This window comes from Bison bison, unplaced genomic scaffold, assembly GCF_000754665.1.
Source record: "Bison bison bison isolate TAMUID 2011002044 unplaced genomic scaffold, Bison_UMD1.0 scf7180017864098, whole genome shotgun sequence".
NCBI classification, from domain to species: Eukaryota; Metazoa; Chordata; class Mammalia; order Artiodactyla; family Bovidae; genus Bison; species Bison bison.
Window position 1 is genome coordinate 5,173,583 of NW_011494670.1, and position 11,513 is coordinate 5,185,095.

The window sequence follows — 11,513 nt, forward strand, 5'->3', positions numbered from 1 at the left end:
TGGGCGACTGAACAACAATAACAATTTTATAAATGTTTTGAATGTTTACTCGAGAATCCATCTGGACTGGAATTTTCTTTGTGGAATTTTCTTTTACATATTAATTAAAAATTTTTAAGAGATCAGTTCAGTTCAGTCACTCAGTCGTGTCTGACTCTTTGAGACCCCATGGACTGCAGCACGCCAGGCCTCCCTGTCCATCACCAACTCCCGGAGTTCACTCAAACTCATGTCCATTGAGTCAGCGATGCCATCCAACCATCTCATCCTCTGTCGTCTCCTCCTCCTGCCTTCAATCTTTACCAGCATCAGGGTCTTCACAAATGAGTCAGTTCTTCGCATCAGGTGACTAAAGTATTGGAGTTTCAGCTTCAGCATCAGTCCTTCCAATGAATATTCAGGACTGATTTCCCTTAGGATGGACTGGTTGGATCTCCTTGCAGTACAAGGGCCTCTCAAGAGTCTTTTCCAACACCACAGTTCAAAAACATCAATTCTTCGGCACTCAGCTTTCTTTATACTCCAACTCTCACATCCATACACGACTACTGGAAAAACCATAGCTTTAACTAGACGGACCTTGGTTGGCAAAGTAATGTCTCTGCTTTTTAGTATGCTGTCTAGGTGGGTCATAACTTTTCTTCCAAGAGGCAAGCGTCTTTTAATTTCATGGCTACAATCACCATCTGCAGTGATTTTAGAGCCCAAGGAAATCTGTCACTATTTCCACTGTTTCCCCACCTATTTGCCATGAAGTGATGGGACCAGATGCCATGATCTTAGTTTTCTGAATGTTGAGCTTTAAGCCAACATTTTCACTCTCCTCTTTCACTTTCATCAAGAGGCTCTTTAGTTCTTCACTTTCTGCCGTAAAGGGTAGTGCCATCTGCATATCTGAGGTTATTGGTATTTCTCCCGGCAATCTTGATTCCAGCTTGTGCTTCATCCAGCCCAGCGTTTCTCATGATATACTCTGCATGTAAGTTAAATAAGCAGGATGACAATATACAGCCTTGTCATCCTGCTTATTTAACTTGACGTACTCCTTTCCCTATTTGGAACCAGTCTGTTGTTCCATGTCCAGTTCTAACTGTGGCTTCTCGACCTGCATACAGATTTCTCAGGAGGCAGGTCAGGTGGTCTGGTATTCCCATCTGTTTTAGAATTTTCCACAGTTTACTGTGATCCACACAAAGGCTTTGGCATAGTCAGTAAAGCAGAAATAGATGTTTTTCTGGAACTCTCTTGCTTTTTCAATGATCCAGTGATGTTGGTAATTTGATCTCTGGTTCCTCTGCCTTTTCTAAATCCAGCTTGAACATCTGGAAGTTCACGGTTCACGTACTGTTGAAGCCTGGCTTGGAGAATTTTGAGCATTACTTTACTAGCGTGTGAGATGAGTGCAATTGTACGGTAGTTTGAGCATTCTTTGTCATTGCTTTTCTTTGGGATTGGAATGAAAACTGACCTTTTCCAGTCCTGTGGCCACTGCTGAGTTTTCCAAATCTGCTGCATATTGCATGCAACACTTTCAGAGCATCATCTTTTAGGATTTGAAGTAGCTGAACTGGAATTCCATCACCTCCTCTAGCTTTGTTCGTAGTGATGCTTCCTAAGTCCTATTTGACTTCGCATCCCAGGATGTCTGGCTCTAAGTCAGTGATCACACCATTGTGGTTATCTGGGTCATGAAAATCTTTCTGTATAGTTCTTCTGTGTAATAGACACATAGCTATTAAGATTATTTTTTCTTGAATGAGCTTTGATAGTTTGTCTTTTTCAAGGTATTTGTCAATTTCATTCAAGTTATATATCTTTGCATAAAGTTATTTATAATATTCCCGTATGATCCCTTTTTAATATCTGTAGATTCTACAGTGACGTCACCCTTTTCATTTCTGATGTTGGAAATTTGTGTCTTTTTTTGCTTGATCATTATGACTAGAAGTTTATCAATTTTGTTGATCCTTTCAAAGAATCAGTTCATTTCATTGATTTTCTCTAATATTTTTCTGTTTTCAATTCATTGTCTTTTGTTCTTAACTTTTGTTGTACATCCTTGCTTCTGCTTGCTTTGGGTTCAGCTTTCTCACATTTTTATACTTTTTTAGAATGAAAGATTTCATGATTGATTTGAGACTTTTTTTCCTTTATAGAATATATAGCTTTATATATAGAATATATAGCTTTCCTTTAGCATCACTGCTTTTGCTGTGTCCCATCCATTTTAATATGTAAGTTGTTTTTAGGTTTTTCAACTCAAATTATTTTCTAATTGTGTGTGTGTATAAGTATGGAAGTGTGTTAAATAATTGCCAAATATTTGGGGATATTTCAACTATGTTTCTATATATGAATCCCAATCTCATTCCCTGTGGTCACAGACTATATTTTCAAGCATTATAGCCTTAAAAATTGTGGAGATTTCTTTTATGACACTTAAATATTGTGTATTTTGATAAGTGTCTCATTGCATTTGAACTATATTTGTCTTTGTTTAGTACCATGTTCTATTAATATACCAAGTTGATTTATTAGTTTTGTTTCAGTGTTTCTGTATCACTACTGATTATCTGTTTACTTTTTCTATCAATTACTAAGAGGGAAATGTTGAAGTTTGATGTCTATATATTGTCTTTTTCTATTGCCTATTAGTATATTTTTAAACTCTCTTCATTAGATACTACACACATATATAGGGTTACTTTCTTTTTTTCTTGATGATTTGAATCCTTTATCCTTATGTAAAAGGATATCCCTGATTATCCCTGATAATATTTTTGCTTTAAGTTTATTATCTGATATTTGCATAACTATTCCAGCTTTTAGTTACTGTTTGTGCGGCATAGCTTTTTGCAACCATTTACTTCAATTTATATAATCCCATGGATAGAGGAGCCTGGCAGGCTACAGTCCTTAGGGTAGCAAAGACTTGAACACGACTGAAGTGACTTAGCACACAGCACATATATATTTTTACCTTTAAAGAGGATTTCTTAGAGATAACATAGGTCTTGTTTTTTTTTTTTTTTTAATATCCAGCTTGACAATGTCTTTAAATTAGATGGTCATTTCCACATACATTTGCTATAATTCTTGATTGTGTTGGATTTAAATCTACCATATTCTTGGTTGTTTTCAATTTTTCCCTTCTGCCCTTGTTTTTTGTTTCCCGATAGCAGTTTTTTGTTATATTTATTATATTTATTTTTGTTATAGTAAGTGACTGCTCTGAAACCTTTGATACACATTTTTAAATTATTTTATTGCAATATAGTTGATTTACAATGTTGTGATGATACACATTTTTAACCTATAAAAATCTGTTTTTAAATAATGCATCATATATAGTGTATGAGCATTACAATAATATAGTGTGATTTCTTCCCATTTTTGTGCATCATATATTTTAGTTCTACATATTTCCTTGATTCTATAATATACTGTTGCTTAAAAGTATAGTTTATTTTTTTCTGTTTTGAATTTTATATACATTTAAACACTCATTTTTATGCTTTTAAATAGACATTGAAATTTTTTTCCTATTATAGTTTTTCATTTCACTGGTCTATTTCATTTATAGCTATGGGGCTTCCCTCTTAGCTCAGTCGGTAAAGAATCTGCCTGCAGTGCTGGAGACCTGGGTTCGATTGCTGGGTTGGGAAGATCCCATGGAGAAGGAAATGGCAAGCCTTTCCAGTATTCTTGCCTGGAGAATCCTTTGGAGACATTTATAGCTATACTACTTTAGTTGTTCTATCATTGATAGACATATGGGTTATTTCCAGTTTTAGACTGTAACAACAGTTCTATGATGTACATTCTTATATATGTCTCCAGGTGTACGTGTGCAAAAAATTCTCCAGAGTGTATTCCTAGGAGTATAATTACTAGGCCATCTATTCATATCTTCAACTTTACTAGATTTTGCTGAACTGTTTCCCGTAGTGGTTTTACCAATTTACACTCTGGCTGGCTGGCAATGTAGAATTCCTTTTACTCAGTGTCTTTGCTGTTACTATATATTGTTAAGAGTTTAAAATGTTTTCTTTGTAGCAGATGATTGGCAGTGTTATGCTGGTGCTAGAGATAAAATCAGTAACAACCACCACCACCATCTCTGTCCTTTAAGCTAAGCATACATTCTAGTGTTGCCTTTTTTTTTGGTATTGTTTTCTGTGGGAGAGTTCTTTTCGAAGTCAAGTGCCAAGTTTTTTCAGCTGTTTCATGGCAGCATTTACTTAGTCTATTTAATAAATCTTGCTACTTTTTTTCTCTTTTTTTCCTAGTTATTCGTATTGACACTATACCAGTTTCTTTCTTTGTGTCTCTTTTAATTGCTAGTCATTAAAAGGGGGACTTCCCCAATGGCTCAATGGTAGAGAATCTGCCAGTGATGCAGGAAATGCAGACATAAGTTTGATCCCTAGTTAGGGAAGATCTCATCGAGGAGGAAATGGCAACCCATTCCAATATTCCTGCCTGAAAAATCTCATGGACAGAGCAGCCTGGTGGGCTACAGGCCAAAGGGTTGCAAAGAGTCAGACACAACTGAGCGACTGAGCATGCATGGAGTAATTAATTAAATGAGTTTTTTAAGAATAGTTATTGGTAAGAAGATTCTGTGGTGGAAGAGGATATGGGAGGAGTTCCAGGTTTGCTGACTTTTTATAATGCAAAGACTTCTATTTTTTTTGCTACCATACAGTCTTCTTGCAAACAAGTTAGTCATGTGATTCTTTTTGTACGAAATCTAACAATTCTACTTGCCTCTGAATTCCAGTGAAAATGGCCTTGTAGGGTTGTTACTGTTGGTGTTTTTATTTGTTCATTCAGTTTTCTCCTTTGCTTTTAAATTATTTCCAGGAGTAGAAGAAGAAAGTGCTCACTGACTTAGCCATGCTGATATCAAAAATCTTCACTGACTTTTTTAACTTATTTTTTTCCAATTGCAGCTATAAAAAGTTGATGCATCTGAAAATAACTGATACTGATATAAGACCGAAGATCAGTTTAAAACTTGGTACAAAAGGTATATTTTACTTTCATATGTCTGCTATTAAAAACTGTGTTAAAAAATTTGACTTTCTATGTAAAGTATCATGCTATTAACAACCATATGTTTATTTATGTTTGCCGTTCATGGGCTTGGGTTTATACTAACAAGCATCACTTGGTCTAGGCTGGAATTCACTGACAGAAATATCAGGTGTATGGGTATCACATTACCTTGCCTCTACAGAGAGGTAGTGCATAACTGTGGCTATAGAGATTGAGCTTCATCTGATCTTCTTACCAACCTCTCCTTCTTTGCTGCATTCCCTGTTAAAGGGTGAAATGGAAAGAATGAACATTTTGGGCTCAAAGTCCAAATGGTGCCACCTCTTCAGGAGTGTGCTAACAAATGCCAGCTGCTCAGCATTTGGAGACCTTAAGGTCTCCTGGCCCCAGGGAAGTGTAGTCTGGTGGCATTCCTTCTTGTTTGGGGATGTCCCTGATTCTAGCCAGCTGCTTATTTGGCAGCCCAGAGAAAGCTCCTCCTTGAGTCATTTGCTTTGTAACCATGCTTGCCTCCACAGTTTATGTCAAGTATATCAAGCAAGAGTATATTACTTTAAAAATCTTTTGAAACACACATTCATTAAGGATAATGATAAATATTAGTTTAAAAATATACTGTCATATACCAAATTCTTATTACTTTCTAATTCATCTCAGTCTGCTTTCTCGTTTGGAGGTGCTACTAAACCAGAAAAAATATCAAATAGTTCAAATAGTTCAAAATATCAAATATCAAATAGTTCAGTCTCATGCCTCATTCCATTTCATTGATGAAACACCTACTTAGTCATTAGTTTATTTTTTGGGAAGAAAAGAGTAAGAGATTCATTAGATTGATGTGTCTCAAACTTTAATATATGTTTGAACTATCTGTGATTTTGTTAAATTATAGGTGCTGTAGGTGCCAATTCAGTAACTCTGGGTTAAGACCTGAGATTCTATATTTCTAGCCAGCTCCCATGTGGAAGTTGCTGTTGCTGGTCAATGGACTATACTTTGAGGAGCAAGGCATTAAATCATTTTACGTTTCTTAATATAGTTCTGCATTTTCTAATAAGGTAGCCACTAGCCATATGTGGCTATTTAAATTTAAACTCGTTAAAATTAGATAAAGTTTCAAATTCAATTCCTATGTCAGACAAGCAGCATTTCCACTCTCACTGGATAGTGGACAGCAGAAATTTAAAATATTTTCACCACAGAAATTTTTATTGGACAATGCTGATTAAGGTAAAACGTAATTGCCTAAATAAAGTATAATTAAACACCGGCAATTACCATTCTTGACAGTCTTCAAAATATTCAAAGGCCTAATACTTTTATGCCATTTGGTGGCCACAGATCATTTATTTGAACAAAACACTGAACGGTTGAAAGGCTTCTGTGGTGATGAGTTTTTGTGATTTCTTTTGCTTGGAACATACTGTTTTTGTTTTGACTTTTTGACAGCTAGACAGATAGCAGCATGCTTATTGAGCACTGGCTGTGGCAAAGCTCTGTAGTATATACTTTATTCTTTTGGAATAGTGCCTGTCCTACATGAACTTAGGATGTAATACCTGAAACCACATAGAAAAAGAACATTAATGTGGAATCTTTTGACTTCTCAAAATTCATTTTCAGATGAAATGCCTATCTTCAAACTTGATTATAATTATTTCTATCATCTGCTTCATATAATTATTGTTTCTGGTACTGACATTGTTCGGCAAATATTTGATGAGGCTCTGCCACCCCCTCTTTTGAGAAAAGAGCTTCTTATACACAAGAATGTACTGGAACCCTACTACAACCATCTTTGGACCAATCACCCTTTGGGTGGAGCATGGCATCTGCTCTATCCCCCAAACAAGGAGCTACCACAGTCCAAACAGTTTGACTTATACCTTCTATTAGCTCTCATAAAACATTTGAATGTGTTCCCTGCACCCAAAAAAGGCTGGAATATGGAACCACCACCTTCTGATCTCTCTAAGTCTGCAGACATCTTGAGGCTGTGCAAATACAGAGATATCCTCCTTAGTGAGATTTTGATGAATGGTCTCACTGAGTCACAATTCAGTTCAATTTGGAAAAAAGTTTCAGATATTCTTCTGCGCCTTGGGATGAAAAAAGAAGATATTGACAAAGTGAAGGAGAATCCCATTGAGAATATCTCCCTTGATTACCATCAACTGTCCATCTATCTAGGCATACCAGTACCAGAAATCATCCAGAGGATGTTATCCTGCTATCAACAAGGTACAAAATAGTTATTTACCTAAGCTAGTAAACCTTCAGTGAGTGTCTGCTATGTGTCAGACACACTGCTAAGGCCAGGAGATTCAGTGAGCTCACATTCTTGAGAGAATAGACTCATCAAGACATTAGTAGTAATTACAGTACTAGAGATGTTTTCAAAATACCATGGGAAATTATAGTCTAAGAGAATCCAAAAAGGCTTTCTGGAGAATATAATATCTTAGGAATTCTTAAATGTAAAAGTTAGCCAAGTGAAGAAGATGGAGAAGGACATTTCAGAAGGAAACAAGAACAAAGGTATAGAAACATAGTTAAGGAACAAAAAGTTTGGCAATACAGAGTTTAACATAGGGGAGAGTTCATAGAATAAATTCAAGAGGATTTCTCTTGCCACGCTGAGGAGTTTGTGTTTTCATAAAGGAATTGTTGAAGATTTTTAAGTAGAGGAGTTTTATCACTTCTACAAAATTAAGGATGCCTAAAACCGTGAAATACAGGTACTGCGTGTTTCAAGAATGCTCTTGTAAATACCATGAGTGCATGTTTCACCTTTCTATCAGAACTGTGACTTTTAGTTTAGAAGTTTAGCTCTCCATTGTTCATAGGTAATCTTAAAAATCAGATAACATTTATGCAAGGTGTCTAAAGTCAACAGTGGCCATGCTCAGACACTGTCTGTTATGGGAAAGACTTTAGACCACCTTTCCACATTCCAGGATAGCTTCTCAGCTGTCATGGAAGGTGAAGGTGAACGTATGTCAGCATCACTGAAACCCTCACTGTGCTATTCTGGCTGCATTTTCCTGGTCCCAAGTTATTAGTCATACTACCTGGTGAGCAACTGATGATTACACTGATGCTATTTAAACATACAGCTTTGCAAGTCTAGTAATTGTTGACCTGGTCCAGATTTTATTCAGAAATAATTGCTAGACCCCATCCCAGTCCTTTAGCTAAGGCTCTGGGATACCATTGTGTTTTCCTGCTTAACCTTTAAAAGCTGTTTTTGAACATGAAAGAAGAGAATGCTGAGTTTGATGATACAAGAAAGTCAGGCAAAAACCCTTGACTTGTAAATTAACTTATAAATTAGAGGCTTTCTTTTTTGCATTTATTCTGTTAAGATTTTAAATAACAATAACTTAAGAAAATAAAGGTAATATTTGGGAAAGAGCTTTGAGTGATAGATTCAAGGCATTTCAGTTCTCACTCTGGAAGTCTGTAGAGCTTACTGGTCAAGTCTCTTTAATAGAGGCTTTCCTAGAATCTTATCATTCTTCCCTAGTAGTTACTACAGTTGTAGTTTTCTTTTGTGTATCTGATTAATATCCATTGTCCCCACTAACTCTCTATAAAGGTTATCTTTTTTCTTCACCTTTAAAACTCTAGAGCCTAATACAGCCTCATATATCATAGGTGCTTAATAAATATTAATGGGTAAGGAGAGGGGCTGCTTATCAGGATTTTGCTTAAAAAAAGGCTCAAACTTAAAACGGAGATTTGCTTCATAATTACCTATTATTACTTCATGACCTTAGACTGTCAATTGAAAGAATTTGCTTCTTGGTTTAAAGTACTGGTGTTCTAGACATTATTATGAACTATATTTTTTAACTTTCCTTTCTCTAATCATGGATTAGATAAGCTTTATAACATAAAATTTATGTTTTAATCTAAAAATTATACTTTGTTTAAACTGGATTCATGAGTGAAGGTTATTTTTAATTATATTTATTGGTGCAATATAAAAAAACTTTATGGTTTTTCTTATTCTCAGTCTGATATTTGTTGGTTGCATTTTCAATTATACATCTAAAATTTTTCTTTATGTATCATAGGAATTGCTCTACAGTCAATAACAGGCAGTCAACGTAAGTATGTTTAGAAACCAAATACCTAAGTGACCTTTCAACCCTGTGTAGCTAAGGGGCACCTGTAGATTTTTACTTGGCCCAAATAAACTGTATGATAAACTGTGTTTACTATAAGTTTGGGAAATTATATGATCAAATCACTACTGATCAACTGAATCTAGTATGAGCCTTTTTACCCTGCCTTCCTCTTAGTATATGTGCCCTGAAGTTTACCCTAACAGAATATTTTAACTTCTGACACAAAGGACACTTCAACAGGCAAAAATGCTTGCTTGCTTGCTCTGCCTGATCATATATGCTACTCGTTAGCTTATGTAGCTTTTATTTGGTTAACTGTCCATTGTTAAGCTATATACTTTTTGCCAGGTAATGAGTTGCTAGTTATTTGATTTTCATTTATGTACTGTTGGTTTTTTTAAATGTAATTCAAATTCTGCAACTAAAATTATACTTTAGAAAGGAATACCATGCCTTTTGTTTGAACCAATTGTGATGAGTCAAAGGAAGGAGCACAATCAAGGAGCATGGTGTCAAAGAAGAAGTTACATAATAGGGGGCTGATACCCTTTAACAACCTTTGGTTATGAAAAAGAAGGAAAAAAAGGGAAAAAAATAAATCGAACTTTTCCTTCTTTTCTTTATGTTTCAAATTTATGCCCTCAAATAATACTAGTTGCAGTGTTAACAGTGTCAGTGTCAGGATACTCAAAAGCTAATATTTAGGGTTGACTTAAGTTCTAGATTATCTAATATCTATAGTCTTAAGATAAAAGTAAAATATCTTACCATTGTGTTCATACTGATTGGTTTCAGGCTAGTATATGTACCTATTATTATTTGGTCATTGATAAATAGACATTTTATTTTCATTTAGTACTTGAACAGAGTAAGATGTCTTCTATTTTTATTTCTGGGATGGTGTTATGGGGGGAGTAAATACATTTAAAATAGTGATAAAGATAAAATTATGTGCATACAGATTTTGAATGTTTTGGTTTTAATATTTAGGTATTGAAGTAGAAGAGTTACCAAATGAAGAAGAAGAACTAAGTCCACCTCTTATGGAGTACAATATAAATGTGAAATCAATCCCTGAAATACAGTTAGCAGAAATGAATAAAGATGGGGCATCGATACTCAGTGAATCTTCAACAGAATCTATTAAAGATCTCCAGGAAGTATAAGCTCTCATTAATATTTGAATTAGAAGAACTTAATCAAGGCTTTTAGTTTGTTACATGTTCTGTTCTTAAAGAATCCTAGATAGTCTTACTTTATATTATCATATTGTTTATGCAGAGCTTGAATTGGAATAGTTCTTTTCCCAGTACTTTCTTCTACAATCTTCCCTGCCTTAATCATGTATTTTTGACAGCATTTATTGAACACTTATTATGTGCCAGGCACTGTGCTAGATTTCCGAACATGTTCATTCATCCTAAATGGTGGAGTGAATATGGAAGGTTAGCAGAAAGTAGAAAAAAGCATAGTAGGGAATAGAAGGAGAGAGAAAGGAAGAGAAAACAGGGATATTTCAATACTATTTACACAGAGGTAGAATTAAAATCATCCAGGATGTATTTCTTTACAGATAAGTGGTAGCAGTTAATATGTGGTCACTAAATTCTTTTTAGGCTTAGTTTTTCATCTTATGGACCTGAATATGTTGATTTTTTAAGGTGCCTTCTTCCTTTGTTAGTCTTACATGCATGCACACACACACACCTTTGTTAGTCATACATGCACATGTGCAAGTGAAGACCTCTGAGCTCTTTTCAGTGGCCTACTCATCAATGTTATATATTGTTCCTTTATACATCAGTGATTTCTCAAGCAGAAAACTGAGATTGAAATTAAAATGAAACTAATGTTCCATAGAATCTAGAGGAAACTATGATCTATTTTAGAAGATAAAATTCCAAGTGGTTAGAGGAAATACATTTTGCAAAATAATCCATTGTACAGTTTGAATTGCATATTAAATAGATGTATTTCTTACCTATCAGGTTAAGAGTAAACCAAAGAAAAAGAAAAAGACCAAGAATAAAAAGGTAAGTGGCATTAAAATGGAGGAATGTCTGATTATGAACAGTTAGGTTTAATACATGGTTTTACTGTTGTTTAGTTGCTAAGTTGTACCTGACTCTTTTGCTGACCCCATGGACTGTAGCCCGCCAGGCTCCTCTGTCCATGGGATTTCCCAGGCAATAATACTGGAATGGGTTGCCATTTCCTTCTCTAGGGGATCTTCCCAACCCAGGGATCAAACTCGCATCTCCTACATTGACAGGCAGATTCTTTACCACTGAGTCACCAGGGAAGCCTGGTTCTACTGTT

At 35.2% G+C, this 11,513-nt stretch overlaps 1 protein-coding gene across 11 annotated transcripts in view; it reads left to right on the forward strand.

Moving 5' to 3' along the window:
- The window catches only part of DZIP3 (DAZ interacting zinc finger protein 3), a 144,704-nt gene that overhangs the window by 63,204 nt on the left and 69,987 nt on the right, over window positions 1-11,513 (forward strand). For 9 of the 11 annotated variants that reach the window (XM_010838572.1, XM_010838575.1, XM_010838570.1 and 6 more), the window contains 5 exons: window positions 4,956-5,032; window positions 6,685-7,302; window positions 9,141-9,173; window positions 10,185-10,354; window positions 11,183-11,227. In XM_010838572.1, the coding sequence (XP_010836874.1) occupies window positions 4,956-5,032; window positions 6,685-7,302; window positions 9,141-9,173; window positions 10,185-10,354; window positions 11,183-11,227 (943 nt within the window). The remainder of the gene's footprint in view (window positions 1-4,955; window positions 5,033-6,684; window positions 7,303-9,140; window positions 9,174-10,184; window positions 10,355-11,182; window positions 11,228-11,513) is intronic. The other 2 variants (XM_010838579.1, XM_010838580.1) reach the window with 2 other exon arrangements.